General features: G+C 54.0%; 4 protein-coding genes across 4 annotated transcripts; 3 read left to right on the top strand and 1 right to left on the bottom strand.

Annotated features, from left to right (window-relative positions):
* Positions 1-1,154: 1,154 nt before the first annotated feature.
* Positions 1,155-2,959, bottom strand: MRS44_004582 (uncharacterized protein; the record flags this gene model as incomplete). The annotated part of the gene is made up of 4 exons (XM_065622260.1): positions 1,155-1,193; positions 1,245-2,239; positions 2,288-2,645; positions 2,690-2,959. 4 exons carry the CDS (start codon positions 2,957-2,959, stop codon positions 1,155-1,157), a joined length of 1,662 nt encoding a protein of 553 aa, XP_065478332.1.
* A 7,567-nt stretch (positions 2,960-10,526) lies between these two features.
* On the top strand, positions 10,527-12,090 carry MRS44_004581 (uncharacterized protein; the record flags this gene model as incomplete). The annotated part of the gene is made up of 2 exons (XM_065622259.1): positions 10,527-10,685; positions 10,732-12,090. The coding sequence occupies 2 exons, from the start codon at positions 10,527-10,529 to the stop codon at positions 12,088-12,090; spliced, it is 1,518 nt and encodes a 505-aa protein (XP_065478331.1).
* A 733-nt stretch (positions 12,091-12,823) lies between these two features.
* Positions 12,824-14,182, top strand: MRS44_004580 (uncharacterized protein; the record flags this gene model as incomplete). Its single annotated transcript, XM_046280924.2, has 1 exon — positions 12,824-14,182. The coding sequence occupies one exon, from the start codon at positions 12,824-12,826 to the stop codon at positions 14,180-14,182; it is 1,359 nt and encodes a 452-aa protein (XP_046136286.2).
* Positions 14,183-14,592: 410 nt separating this feature from the next.
* MRS44_004579 (uncharacterized protein) lies at positions 14,593-15,264 on the top strand (the record flags this gene model as incomplete). The annotated part of the gene is made up of 1 exon (XM_046268865.2): positions 14,593-15,264. One exon carries the CDS (start codon positions 14,593-14,595, stop codon positions 15,262-15,264), a length of 672 nt encoding a protein of 223 aa, XP_046136287.1.
* Between the last annotated feature and the right edge of the window lie 116 nt (positions 15,265-15,380).

Here is a 15,380-nt window from a genome sequence, read left to right as displayed (position 1 = left end):
TTGACCACAAGCGCTCTCAGGAGACAGTGGAAACTTGCTCAACTGATGGCATCTGTCGCTTTCGGGGTCGTCGAATCGAATACGTGGTGGTGTGGTGGCAGCTTTGACGCCTCTGGTTGGTCCGGGCCGTGACGTGGAGGTGATGGAATCAGCCGTGCGTGTGCCGTGGTGGATGCTGTTCAGGGCCCCTGACCCCTGTGTCTTTAGGGGGGTTTCGTGGCTGCAGGCTCTTGAGATCTCCCCACCATTGACGGGCATCACCCATTCTGCATCAGCCGTTTATCAATCTGGCTCGATTCACGGCAATGCTTGGACGAGGATGCCAAGGATTGGCAGTGATTCAACTTGGTGATGGCTTCAGGTTGAGAACTTCAGGTCACTTGCAGAGAGAAGTAGTTGTACTGAAAAATATGTGTGTATTTTTGTCGCGTTTTCTCATAATTCTTTTTTTCGTTTTCATGGGTATTTTGTTGAGAAGCTTGCTTCTTCGGTTCATCCTCCTCCACCATGGGCTCCCGTCCCTTCAACCCCCACGACTTTGGTTCAAAATTGGTATCTTATGATCTTTTTCCGATCCGGCATTTCGTGTAAGACATCCACCACCTTCATGACAAAGGGAATCAAAACACTCGCCCGTGCGCCTATAGTCGGCGGTGATGGGTGATTTGGTGTTGATGGTAAAAAAAGGGGATAATAAAAAAGGCCACCAGCGGTAGGTCCGTGTTTTTAAACCCAGACGCCGCGCTGAAACCTTGATGGTATAAAAAGGAAATCGCTTCTCCAGAGACACGGTGATGCCCGTGAAACACTTTCGGTAAAAACGATAGGGAAGCCCAAGATGAACTCCAGCATCCATAGATAGAAATCAAACTGATAAAAAGCACAAGACATAGTAAAGGGTATTGGCACGTCCAGGTGCCGTATCCAAAGGTATCTTCCATAAACAAACATCAAACTCATGACTTCCTCGAGTCGTGACATTATTTCATCATTCCATCCATCATACATCTCGTTTCCATCGCTCATATGATAATGATAAAAAGGCAACAGGGTATAGGTGGCAAAGCAGAGCAAGGGCAGAAAAGCGAAAGCAGAGCAAAGCTGAAATACCGTTACCTATAGGTATATTCGTTACGAGGTATCGAACCACGTGTTTAGTAGGCTTCAAAGGCAAAGCGAAGACCTTCAGATCCCTTGACACATTGTTAGTGTTATTGTTGGACAGGTTGGACATGTAGACATACCTTGTAGGGGATAGGCATAAAAAAGTCAGCAGCGGGCTCGCAGTCTCGCACCCTCGTTTCGTAGATGCTCAAGTAACCAACATCTCCAAGACGCTGGTCACCATCGTCGCTGCCAAAGACAACACCACCGCTTCCCCAGCGGCGGAAGAGCTTGGCGAGCATAAGGTAGAGTTCGGCCTGGGCGAGAGCCATGCCCAAGCAGACGCGGGAGCCGGAGCAAAAGATGTCGAGGTACTTGTCGAGTCGCTCGCCATCCTCAACCCAGCGCTCAGGGTGGAAGCCCCGGGCATCGTAAAAGATGTTCTCGTCCATGACGGTCTTGTATGGGCTCATACCCACGATGGAGCCAGGAGGTAGGCGCCAGACCGTGTTGTTCACGTGGTCATGGTAGACGAGGGTCTCGTCTGCGGCAACTCGGGCGAGCCGGCTGCTAGTTCCGATGCCGAGACGCAATGCCTCCTTGACAACTCCGCGAAGGTAGGGGAGCTTCTCAAGTCGGGAAAGCGGTGTCGTATCATGAGCATCGGGAATGGCAGCAAAGAGCTCGTCGCGAAGCTTGCGAAGAGTCTCGGGGCGGTTGAGGAGGTGGAAGGTTGCCAGGGACATGGCCCAAGAGGTGGTGAGAGTACCGCCTTGGACGAGGATCTGTCCCTCTTGAACTTGGGGTGAAGGCTTCCCCCGCATTGAGCGAGGCCTCGAGAGCATGGTAGGGTGACCACCATCCATTGTCCACTTGCCTGTGCTTTGGGGTGGGTCGATGCTGTGAATGTGCTCGAGGATATCGTTCTTCATCTTCAAGAAACCACCCCAACCAGGCATGCATCGGTTCGAGATGGACTCGGGCAAAGCATTGACAAGTGTGAGCACCCAGTCGAGATGCTGCACACATGGCCCCATGTGGGTGCCGATAAGAAGGTCGTTGGTGACTTCAGCTCCGAAATCCGGCTTCTCGACAAGATGATCACTCCGAGCAAAAGCATACTCGTTGATAACGTCTACACACTGTTAGACTCACCCGCTATCACGGGACAGATAGAGCTCACCATTGGTAAAGGCGGAGTACGGGTACATGACATCCAAAGGTTGACCGTTGGACACCTCAGCGTAGTTCAGGAACGCATCCAGAAGGGCATCCACTCTCTCCTCAATCACCGGCTGCAATTTGCGCACAGTCTGAGTTGAGTAGAAAGGGTTCAGCGCACTTCGCCGCAACTTGTGAAGGCTGTGGTCGATGGCAGCAAGAGAGCCTTCCGTCGCAGTATTAGGTCCCGCCAAGGCGTTGGGATGAGGTACTCGCGTACGAGGGGCCCCGGACTGCATCGTGTTAGTGAGGGTCTCGGTGGAAGATCCTATGGTATACTCGCCTGTTGTGTATAGAACGTCCACTTGTCCCGGCGCCGGCTGGGTCCAGTGTAGAGCTCCGAGAAGAAGTCGGGGTCTCCCACGTGGACCTCCCAGGGGTTGATACGAACAATAGGTCCGTACTTTTCGTGCATGTCGATGATCTTGAAGGTGTATTGTCCCCCCAGGACAAAATCATAGTAGAACTCATAGTACTGAGTCAAAGCTGCCAGCTTGGGGCCAGGGATATGGGCCAGAGGACTGAGCCATAATCTCTGGATAACCAGCTGGACGAGGTAGATGAGCCAGACACCGGCGAGCAGGCATCCAGTCTGCTGCCAGGTGAGGCTGGCGATGATCTCTGGGACCGCCATGATGGTCTTAGAAGAATCCATTCATGAGCGACTCGCCCGGACAGGGCGGCGTTGTCATTGAAAGAGGGAGAGAACAGAGGAAGTCGGTGATACTGGAGGTGCCATGGGCTCTCCAGGCTACAGAGGCCTTTGATTGTCTTTGGGACAAGACCAATGCATCTCAGCAAGCAGTCGAGAGGAGCATGCAGGACGAGCTGATTTTGTATTGCAGCCAAGGGCCAGGCTCTCACCGCATGGACTCCTGTGCAAGCAGGTGCTGTGTGGGCTGGGAAGCTAGGACAGACCCCCGGGGCGCGAGCGGGCCGCGTGGAGTCGAGCTCATGGCGGTGAACGATGTTTGAGGATTTCAAGACAAGGGCTGAACCGGGGCTGCGCCAGCTGTCACCGCAAGTGCTGTGCTTGCCGTTGGGCAGAACAGACTCGGCGGAGCCAAAGGTGTGTTTGTCCTTGTCGTGATCGCGTGGGCGAACCAATAGGTGTGCCACCCGAAGCCGGGGGAGCTTGCAAGCAGACCCAGACGCTTGCCCCCAACAGGAGTAGCCATTGGACCGCTAACGCGCGGGACAGAGTCAGGAACAGAATCTAGCAGAGGTTGGTCGTTCAGGGGCACGCTGATGAGCTGGACTTTTTCGCTCAGAAAAGAGCCGGAGACCGGCGAGGTTGGAAAGACGACATGGCATGGGTTTGGCTCGAGGGGAGGTTGGAAGTGCGGTGGACGGAGATGGTGTTGTTGATCGGTAGCATCCGAGCGGCGGTGGGGAGGCTGGATAGCCAGAGACGAGATTGGGGTCTCCAGCAAACCAAACAAAAAAGTGGAAAATGCGAGGACTTGCCCATTCATGAAATTGGCCGAGAGGCACTTGCCAGAGCGCGAGCTATCCATGTCCTGTCTGTCTGAAGGAGGTCTGAGGCAAGTGATCACGGGCCAGATGTTTGTTGTAGAAGTGGGTGTGCTGGATCTGTAGGAAGTCTTGATCCGGCACGCTAACGTCCGACTTTGAACGCGAGGCTAATCCCTTTATGACAAGTAAAGACCCAAAAGGGAAGACGCGTTCCCGTTTCCGCGTGCTCGCCAACAAGACATGGTGTCAATTTTCATGGCCCTCGAGATAAGAGAAGGTCTGAGCATTCATGCTCTTTCGCTTGCGGGACTGCAGAGTCTCAGCCTGTGATATCGATTTCCCAATCACTCGCATATTCTGACAACTTCTCGGTCCTTCATCCGGGCCAACATGCTCTGCCGCGCGGCTCGAGTACGGTGCATGTCCTCTGGATCAGTTTCGTCGACTCTGCAGCAGCTGTCATACTGTAAAAAGCATCACAGTGCTGTTTTCATCAGCCTGTCGACCAATTTGGGAGGCCCAGCGTCTCCGATCCTTGCATGCAAATCCGGCTGATACGACATTCCTGGCGGCATCAGCCCATTGCTGTAAGCCATCCTTGAGGATCGCACACCGCACAAAGCGTCCAATCTCGAGCTGCTACGGAAACCACTCGAGACCCTGAGAAATCGTTGCATACGCAATCTTGTGGCAGCAGCAACGCAGAGTTATCGTGATATCCTCGTGGGCTCCCAGATGATGCCTCTTCTTTGGTTCGCAGGGTCCAAGCCCAAGCCAGCTCCGCTCGCCTGCTTGACATGGTGATCACGCCACCGGGCAAAGTAGGGACTCATTTGCATAATGATAAAGTGTCGTGGCAGACGGTTGCTCGTCCATGGCTCGAAAACATGTGAATATGCGTGAGATAGAGGCAAGTGAAACTGTTGAGCATGATGCATGATCCACGCAGCTGCTGGTGATGGCTGAAAATAGAGCGTAATACCTAGATAGTGGTGTCTTTGACGGAAGCTCAAGGCCGACTTGGCCAAGAAAGAGATGGACAGATGCACGCTGGAGCGTGCGTCCACCCTCTCCGTGATGTGATGAGACATCCGTCCAGATCATCTAGATCAAAGACCATGCCGATATCAGCGTCGTTATCACATCGAGTGCGGATACGGCACCCGATTCCACCCACCGGAAAAAGATGGCGCACGGGAGAGAGGGTCTCGCGATGCCGTAAAATGGGTCAAAGGTTGGCATCCGTCCATCCACATCCCACGCTTCTCCACCCCCACACTGAAATCCGGGGTAAACTGCCTACCTGCCTGCCCGGCCTATTCTTAGTTCCCACGTATAAAACATCTGGAGTCCAGCTGTCAGGCTGGGTTCATGGTTATTAAGGAGATGTTACCCTCTGCCGTCATGTTTGCTCCCAAGTTCGGCGTCTTTTCCGGTATAAGTCGGTCCCTGTCTCGGCGGCTTCCGCACCTCCTCCGTGTCCTAAACCTCAACGACAAACAGCCTCAGACACGGCCACTAGTCACATGAATATCGCCCTCAACGTCAGTTGCCACATCCGCGGGACGGTCCTTTGGCTAGGTGAAGGGTTGCAACCTTTACTCGATCAACGGACCGTCCCATCTTTAGTCGGCATCAATTGCTCTTACTCTGCCAATCATGGTGGGTGAAGCTGGTCATTCAGACGGGTGCATCCAGCTAGGTGCCGAAGGAAGGAGGTCTGGGTCATTCCTTTCTCCACGATCGACCGGACGGAGAAACTGGTCTCGGAGTTCCTCGACTGAAAATTTTCTCCCTTCTACAGCTTCATCCATTCAATCTCCCTTTGATCAACGCCTCTATACCGTCATTGTCGTTCCACTCATCTCTGGTGGCTTGTGCACGACTGCGAAACAGCGACGGCCTTGGAACCCCTGCAGATCTCCCCGATGCGACTCGCCTCCGTGCCAAACGACGCCGAGACAGCAAGAGTGCCAGCATGTGAAGCATTGCGAGTGCATTACGGGCAGATATGCCATGATATCCGTCCCCCTCGGCGTCGATACCAAACATCGAGTCCTGGAACGCCTTTGTGCAACCTGCGGCAAGCCTTCTCCAACAGGTCTCCGGGCCAGGTCCCACCCAGATCCCACATTCTGTCGGGTCCCCACAAACCCGGCGAACTGGTTCAAGGTTTTGCGACAGCTAATGTAGGGCTGCAACTTATGCGGCAACGTTGTGCCCTTTGCAGTGACGGCCCACGAAACGGCCAGCATCCTTGGGTGACGTTTAGGGGGCCTCAAATCAATCTCGGCCGAAAGGGTAGCCCCTCAGGTTTGGGCATGGTTCACGACCCGACCACAGCCAGCGGTTTGGTGATTGTGAAAGGTAGGTATCAAAATTAGGTCGACCCTGCGGCCAGACGCACTTCTATGTACGTTCGTATCTATGCCCTCGTTCCGTGTTTCCACCTCTTTTGATTTCCAATTCAGTTGATCATGACTCCTGACCTGAGTTATCCCGTCTAATACTTTTTCCCAACCGTCCCAAGCCCAAAAGAAAGGCCCAAAAAGAAAGCAAAACCCCACAACTCCGTCCTTTCCCAGCAAGTGCTTTTATTTCGATCGGCAGTCGATATCATCATCGCTTAACAAGTGTACAGAGCTATTCGTCGAGTCGGTTGTGTTTTGTGTGCGTTGTGTTGTGGCGTGAACTCTAACCAGGGTTAGCAATCGCGAAAGGGAGTATTCTTGGTTGCCGTGAGTACTGACCTTGAGCACGCCGGTTCATAACACGGAGAGCAAAAAGAGAAGAACCCTCAAAGATGCGATGCGACGCCTCATAGCTGAACAAGCTGAGGGCACTTTCCGGGCTTTGGTGGTTTGGGTGCACTTGGCTTTATCACGCCAGTGGTGTCATACGGTCCGCGCGGCATGGTGATGGAGTCGGTTTGTTGAAGCAAAGCGAATACGCGAGGCAGAGGTTGGTGAGATCAAAGGCAGATGCAAGTGTGCAGAGCAGAGCAAAGAAAGGCTGAGCGACAGAAATCCAGGGCACACACACAACGAATTTTCGCAAAATCCAGGGGATACTGATCACGAAAAAAACGATGACGGGGCCCTATTGTCTTAAATCCCCGTGAAATTGAGAGAGCTCGCGTGGCTTCTAAGCTACCGCTGTTCGATGACCTGGCGGTCAGCAGAATGCACTGGCACCCCTGATAACTTTCCTAGCAGTCTCCGAACCCCCCTGTGCTTGTTTTTTTTACGGTCCACGGTCCATGCTACCTAGGATCGGCAGGGGCCGCGAGCTTCTGCTAGCTCCTGGTCGGAACTCAACTCAAGCTGCCGGGCTAGAGGAGGCATCCAGGAGTGGCAATTGTTTGTGCGAAGCGGCATCATGTCTGTGGAGTCTGTGGTGCGGTATTGATCAGCTTGGAGACGTGAGGCGATCAACACAAGGTGAGAGAGATTGAGGGGGACGGTCCTGTGAGTCTGTACGGAATTGACGAGCGCAGGCAGGGCGAGCGAGATGAGCCATCTAGAGGGCGGATTTGATATGGACAAGGGGGTGGCCATCAACAAGCAATGCGTCAAGGGAGAGAGTGGACCGCCACCAGCAAGGAGGGCTTGTGGGGAATACTAATGAGCGGCTCCTACCAAGAGAAGCCGGGATTGAGCTTGCAGCTGGGGGCGGCTCTATTCCAAACAGATTCTAGAAGAGACGCCACCGTGCTGCTCTTCGACCTGGGGACACACGACGCGCCGAGTGTTGGGGGGGCAGAAGAACGAACGGTGAGATTGTGACACTCTTCGGTGTGGGATTGTGACGATTTACTTAGGCTCGGTCAAAGGATTCTAATGGGCGATGAGACAAGACCAAGAGCTGAGAGACACCCACACAAAGGGCAATCAGACTGATTCAACAAAAAAAGCAACTAGCGAGCCATGGGAGAACAGCCAGCACAACGCACTCCGTCATCCCATGTCATACCACACCGACAGCACATGTTGCTGCACGGGACCGTCACTCTGCCTCCCCCGGTTGCCCAGCCGTTGCACTGTTCACCGTTGTTGTTGGTGACGTTCGCCCACCGCCTGGGGCTCGTTACCGTACTCGGGGCTAGACCTGGTCGTCAAAGAGCCGCTTCCAAACCAGGGCAGGGCAAAGCTCCAGAAGGACCGGGACACAGTTGCGAGGTCACAGGCCCCTTTCCGTCTGTCGGGTCCGCTCTCTCCTCACCTTCTCTCCATGCGTATCTCGCAGGTCAAATCTCCTTCGCACGAGCCAGCAAGCCCAGGCACACCTTCATTTCCCGGGCCACGTTGTTCTCAGCCCGGGCTGGCTCGCTCGGCCATGCTTCCCCTAGAGCCAGCCCGCCCGCCTGTCACAGCCCTGTTGAGCCAACCGGGAGGAACGGCCGTCTGGAGTTCCCACCACTCGTGGCACGCCGCCCTTCCCAGGACCGCGGTCCCGTGCTCTTGCCGATCTCTCGGATAATGCTTCCAGAGTTCCGGGGGTGTCTAGTGGCAAAGGGAAGGCTGATTCTCCTGACAATTGGCAGGTTGGGGCAACCACCATCGAGGAGCGCCGAGGCTGAGGGGGGATGGATTAGGTTTCGTCATCACGGAGCTCGTGTCAGAAATAGACAGAAAGACACACATATGGCACGGCACGGCGACGGCGAAGACGGGGCTGAACGCTTCGTCCATCTCGCAGCTGCAGCGCAGCTGATGAGCATCATCTCAAGATGGCAAAATTTTCATCTCGGACACGTCTAGACGACATCATACATACAGTAACAATTTGACAAACGCAGGGACAAGGGTGGACACAATACGAAAGACTCTTTGAACCGTCTCCTTGCTGAAGAAGGGTTTGAGGGCGCAAGAGGAGCCTCCGAGCGTGGCTGTCACCAATCGGAGCACGTTCCATGAGAACGGTCCTGTCTCTGGGCCCGCCTTAGCTCTGAGTGAATCCTCCTTTTCGCTCTTCAGGCGACGACCAGCCTATGGGGTACGGTGCACAGAGCCGGAAAGAGTCAGATCATCCGGGGCGGTGCTCAGCTCTTGGTCAGCGCTGGCTCGGGCATCCCTGCTCGCCATGCGATGAACAAGAGTCAACAGGTGCCGTGCAAGTGCCGTATCGTGGGCAGTCCTTTTGTGTTGGGTTGGGCTGGGTTGGGGGGGAACCTAGGGCGGGAAGGCATCCTTAATTACTGGACGCGGTGTAAGTGGAGTGCCACGCGGTGTGCACTCTAGCCTAGCGCAGCCGTGGTTGTCCAACCCAACAGCGACACAAGACAAGCTCGTCTGGTCTAACGTACGGACGCAGGGATCCAATTCCCCGTTGTCCGGAAGCGGCAGCGTTGGAACCGTGGCTCCGGTGCCGAAGCTAGCTGCCGGGGATGTGGGCGGACGTGGCGGAAGGGCTCCTCAGAGGTTCTCTCGGTAGGGTAGGGTACCGGTAGGGGTTCGATAAGCGACCAGAAGATGAATAGAAGGAAAATTCCGTGGGCTGTTGTCAGTCTCGAATAGGATTGTAGCCCCGTTGTGAGGAACCGTGGGTATGGATGGATCTATGTACACCTATAGATTCTCAGAGATGCGATCCGCACCAAACAGAAAGACTGGGACTTTTTCGGAGCATTATTACAACACAGTGGGTTTCTACCCGAAGCTGCAGGTTCCAAGTTGCAAGATGCTTCCCAACAAGTGCAGCAACTTGCACACCCTCTTCTCCATGATGCTGCAGGTTTGTCAAGGAACATGGGTCGAATTCAGCTCGAGGCAAAGCAGATGGGACGACAATCGATCGAATTCCCCGTGATTTGAAACGAAACGCGGCTCCCGAGAACGTGCACCGGAGTCACCGCTTCAAAGCGTCGCGGGTAGATATCTGGGCATTCTGCACTGAGATCCGGGGCGGAAGAAACGGCGTTATTGGGCGGCTCTAGATGGAGCACGATGGTTCCTCGGGGCGATCTGTGCTCGATACTGTACTGTAGAAATTCTGGGCCGCAAGGGCGAGGCGTTGGGCAAGAATCTGGACTACGTAGTGGGTGCGTTGGTGCTATTCTGGGATGCGGTGTAGATGAGATTGGATGAGTGGGTGTTGGGTTCTGTGACGTGGTAATGTACTTGAGGGTTGTTGGTTCTTGTGCTAATGTACATGAAATGGAGACTGAAACTGGAGCTGCGCAGGGAAGGAACTTGAGAAAAAATTCAAGACAATATTTATTAATTCATTGCCATCCATCCGCATAAAAACTGCCCTTTTTCATATTTGTGGTTTGAAGCCGAGTTTCCGAACTACAGGTCAATTTCCCTAGTGCACGACTCGAGTACAGGGTATTGTTAACTGCAGCCAGTCTTTTAACTTTAGAGTTACAGTAGATCTCTCGTCTGGGGTTTTGGTATATTCTCAAGAGTGAGATTATAAGTGACGGCATAGAAACTGCCCATTTACTCGCAAATTGTAACGTTACTGCATCATATCCCAATGCGGAAAGTATATCTCTCTGTTCCCGTTCAAGCTGAGCTGAGGCGTTCGTGCCAACCACATCACGTGATGCCAGCCATCTCATCACAGCCCACGCTCCCGTCTCGACAACCTCAATAACTAGTCTGCGCCCTGAGCCCTGAGCATGCTTACCCGCCGCTGCTGACGACCTGCAGCTCAAATCCCCCAAGCCTCAAATCAGAAAAAATCTCCGGCAGTTGAGTTCTCCGAGATGCCCGCGTGTCATGGGTGCCGAGTGCGCAAGGTCAAATGTGACGACGGGCAGCCCTGCTCCCCCTGCCGGCAGTTCGACGTCCAGTGCGTTAGGTCCACGGGGCCGAGGAAGCGCAAGAACCCGCAGCGAGGCCGCCTGGTGGCTCAGATTAGGGGGAGAATCCCCTGCCGTCCTCGCCGACCTCCTCCGTGTCCCCATCTTCCACGGCCGTCCAGCCGCCGACCTCGGGCCATGATTGGGCCGGAAGTGGCAGCAGTCCCGGGTCGCACTCGGGCCCGGCGTCGGAGGTCTACACGCCGGGCTTCTTCACCGCCCTACTACCAGAGTTTGAGAAGGTCGTCTACCCTTTCAGCCCCGCTGTCACTCCCGAGGACATGGTCGCCGCCATTTCTATGATGCACAGTAGCCCCGAGGACGCTGCCTTGGTCTACGCCTATGGAGCCGTGACAACGTTTCTGTCTCAAACGGCAGACCACACGCATGGGAGCGTGGCGGCGCAAATAAACGACCTCATCTATCATGGCTTGGAGGCACATCACCGAGCCGGGCTGGGCACACATGTCACTGGGCGCTTAGATGAATTCTTGCCTGTGAGTATCAAGCGCATCATGACATGCATCTACCTCGAGATCGCCACCATGGGCCTCAGCCGTCTCGACCGCAGCTTCAACTTTATCCGCGAGGCCATCTCAATGGTCCAGACACTGGAGATGCACCAGCGGGACATGCGAGACTCAAGTCAGCTGCCTTACGACCCGGTACGCTTTCAGCAAGTCTACTGGGAGGCTTATATCCATGAACGATTCCTTGGCATCTCTGGCTACCCATGCATTCTTCCTCCACTCCGGACAGGTCTTTCAACTGCAGACAGTTGCACGCCGGAACACATCCGGGCCGGCTTCAATTGCTTGATAGACCTCTTTCTGATACTGGACGAGACGTTCCTCTCGTATTGGCAATCACAGCGAGGGGCGATAGGTGGTCTGACGGTGCAATGGATCGAGAGCAAGCAGGTTCAGCTTGACCAAGCTGAGATGAACGCAGCAACCGCCGAGGCAAAGTTGAGCGGTTCTGGGCAGCCTGGCTTCACCGAGCTACAACGGGCAGACCTTTTCATCACCAGACTCTGGTTACGGACTTTACTCTGGCAACTCGCCCTCTCGCAGGGGCTGCTCCGGTCAGGGCCGTCAGATATGACCCATGAAGGGTTATCGTTGCAATTCCCGGCGTCACGGCTGTCGATCCAACTTCGCAACCTGGTCAGCCGGCTAAATAGCATCGTAAGTATAGCGACGCAAGGCAGCGGCATCATGCAGAAGCTCTTTGAGATTGCCAGCACCATCGCCGATGTGCTCGCGCTGCCAGCATCGTCGCACGACGAGTCAGAGGGCGGATTCAAGTCACACGTCAAAGACTTTCTATACGTGGTGAACTTTCTGCTCAACCTCGACGGGATGCGGGAGAATCAGAGGGAGTACCTCCGAGAAAAGTATCGCATGCTGCAGCCATTGCATGAGAGGGACGAGGTGGGTGGTGTGCTGCTTCCTGTGGAGGAGACGGGGCGGCTATGTTGACCTTTTCTTGATGAGGCGAAGTCGCGGGAAGGCTTTCAATGGGGGCTGGCACCTTGTTTACTGTATATAGGTAGTAATCTTAAACTGTTAGGTCATGCGTGTTGTGGATGACACTGGGGTTCACGAGGTTTGTTGGGAAAGGGGGTTTACTTCAACATGTAACTACTCTTTTTCATGACCAAGGGGATGAAATTCTTGATTACTGATCTACAATAGGCATACGAAGGAAAGAAATATGTAAGGAGGGAATCAGGGTTAAGTCAAGCGTTCGTTGAGCAACAGGAAGCGCACTTTGACTGCAAGTGGTGCGAAAGAAGGTGAACAGAACTTCAGGGGGGGCACGGCATCACTCTCAGGTATCAACGCCGTAAAGGACCAGGAACCTGCTCAGGTAGAGGCTTAGGGACGATATCATGCTATTTTACTTTGTCAAGGGGTGTTGGGAAATAGTCTTTAGGCTCTGTGCATGTAGGCCGAGATGGTGCTTGGACAACATCAAGATAAGTCTTCACGAAAAGTCAACTCCTTTGACTCACAGAAAGAACCTGAATGATTGAGAAGGAGTTGAGTGTCTATATAAAGGCCATCCCATCTTTGTTTACGGTCCAGCTTCTCAACTACACATCCATCCACACACTGTTTCCTACCTCTCATCTCTGAGCCACGTACGATTCAGAAAATAACAACATATCGGATAGCTCAGAAGCGACGTGTTGAAGATATGGCTACAAATATGAACATTGGAGACTTGAGCAGCCTGCACCGCAAGGCTGCAGAGCTCAATCAGAGACCTCGCGATGCAACCTGTGTAGACCACCATGCACACCAGCTTACACATCGACCTAGACACCAACGAGATGAGGTTCCCAAGCGGCGAGCAAACTCCACAACACTCGACGAATACTTGACTGCCTGCCATGAACTCATCTTTTCCGGGTTCGCCGTGGAAACAGACCCACGAGAACTCTCGTTGGGCCACGCGGACATGCCACAGGACAAGCCCTGTCCCAAGCTGAAGCCCTGGGTCGACTTTATCGACCAGCAGAGACTCACATTTGGCAAACTCTACGACGCACTCGGATCTGAGACTCGAGTCTTTGAGAACAGAGATGTCATGGAGCGTCTCTGGAAGGGGCGCTCCCCTCGGAAGCCGATTGGAGACGAAACCTTTTTCCGGTTCTTCATGCGTGACAGCCTCGAGAAGCCGGTTGCTGCCATCATATCAGAGCTTGCAAAGATTGAAAAGGTCCGAGAGGCATTTAATATTGGAGATGGTGTTGACTATGAGGATAGGCAGGACTTTGTCATCGATGCCTTTGGAGCAGCCTACGGTAGGCGTATGCCATTCCCCTGCGCCCCTGGCAGCTACGTCGACCAGCCATCTGTGCAGCAAGAGCTAGTTTGCGTCGTCGACTGGAGGCTACCTCACATGCTGACGGCTCCTCGCCTTCGTGTTGCTCTACGTGAAATGGATGTCTACGAGGAGGTTGCGAACCGGGAATCGATGCAGCTGGCCTGTCGAGATTCAACTGCGCGGTTCCGGTATCACGCAGAGAAGCTGACGGCGTGTGCTCTTACGGATGCGTATGGCCGGATGATTGAAGAGGGTCTCGAGTATGGACTTGTCGCCACGGGGGAGGCTACGGTATTTCTCAAGCTTGATTGGGATGAGCCTGGGACCCTTTACTATCATCTGGCCGAGTTTGGACCCGAGGTGTCTGCTCATCCATCGGACGCTCCGACCTGCACTGCCGTGGGCCAGCACTTGGCCTTTACTCTCATGCTTCTCGGACAGCAAGGTCGACGAAGTCCAGAAGAGCGAAGGAAGGCCACGATGGGTTTGAAGACATGGAAGGCCGACTTTGTGGAGCTTTGGCGGTCTATCCCAGAGTCAGAACGATGGGCGTCGCCAGAGGACTGTCCTAAGCCAACCACATATAGAGGCATTGATCGGTCGCCAAAGTTCTCAGTTTCTGAGGAGATTGACGAGACACTGCTGAGCAAGGATAGAGACCTGGAGCTGTCTGAGGACGAATCAACATCATCGTGGCAAGATTTTGGCGATTGGAGAGACCTGTACTCCTGTGCTTGAGTTGGTGTTTGGCAAGGGAGGGTTGTTTTCTTTGCTTTCTCAGGCGCATGGGAGTCAAGGTCTTTGTTTTGTATGAATTCCTGTTTCGTTGTGTCGTGCTTATTGCTTGGTGAATATTTGGGTTAGTCGTGGTGAGTTGACATTTCGAACACAGCCAGTTTGTGGTCTGGAGTACTAGTTGGGCTGTTTACTGAGATTTACGGTATCCTCTATAGACCAAAAATGCAATAGTAGTCTGATAAATACCTTCATTATCTCTAGATTCACATCATGTTGTTTGAGACGAGGTTGAACGGAGTTGTTTTCATGGTTGACTTTGCTTAGCTCATCTTCGAAGAAGAGTTTTCCACTGGCTTCAACTCTTTCACCCAGATCGCTACCCTACACCTTCACAACTCTCAATCGCAGCAATGCACTACCAACCCGTCGCCGAAATGGTCGACGACGCTTATATCGGCCGCCCTCAAGAGGAGGCTCAAGTTGAGCCTCAAGCTACCAATGATGCTCTGGACGACGTCTTTGGGTCGGGCCCCTCATCGCCAACGGCGGAGCATCACCATGATGAGTCGGTCTCTCACCCCTCTGACATCAACCGTTTGCAGACAGAGCACACGACAGCAGGCTACCGAGAAGGAATCACTGTCTCAAAGGAAAAAAGTCTACAGGAGGGCTTTGATGAAGGCTTCAGTCTGGGCGCGACCGTAGGACTCAAGGCCGGCCAACTCCTCGGCGTACTAGAAGGCATCGCCGAAGCAGCACGCACGCCCGAAACCACCGAGCTCCTCCGCCAAGCCCGCGAAGACCTGAGCGTAAAGGGCATCTTCAAAGCCGACTACTGGGCCGAGGACGGCAACTGGAAGTACGAAGTCAAGGCCGATGGCGACGACGTTGTGTTTGCGGACGTGGCCGACGCGCACCCGCTGATCAAAAAGTGGACGACTGCCGTGGACGAGCAGGTGGCGCTGTGGAGGATCGACAGGGGCGTCTTGGACGATGAGACGGGGGAGAGGCTTGAGGGTGTCATGGATGAGCCGCTTGTCTCGGCTGCTGCGCCGGCAACTAAGAAGCCGCTTGATTGGTGAGGTTGAGACTATGACTGGATATTCTATCGCGAGGAACTATCGCTTCAAGGAAGCGGAGGAGGATAGAGGCAAGGAGCAGGAGTAGATCGGGTATGTTGACTCTCACAACACCAATA

The sequence above is a fragment of the Fusarium solani genome, assembly GCF_023522795.1.
Source record: "Fusarium solani strain SB1 chromosome Unknown bctg00000002, whole genome shotgun sequence".
Classification (NCBI taxonomy): Eukaryota; Fungi; Ascomycota; class Sordariomycetes; order Hypocreales; family Nectriaceae; genus Fusarium; species Fusarium solani.
Note: the sequence above shows the minus strand (reverse complement) of the source record. Positions and strands in the feature narration are given on the sequence as shown.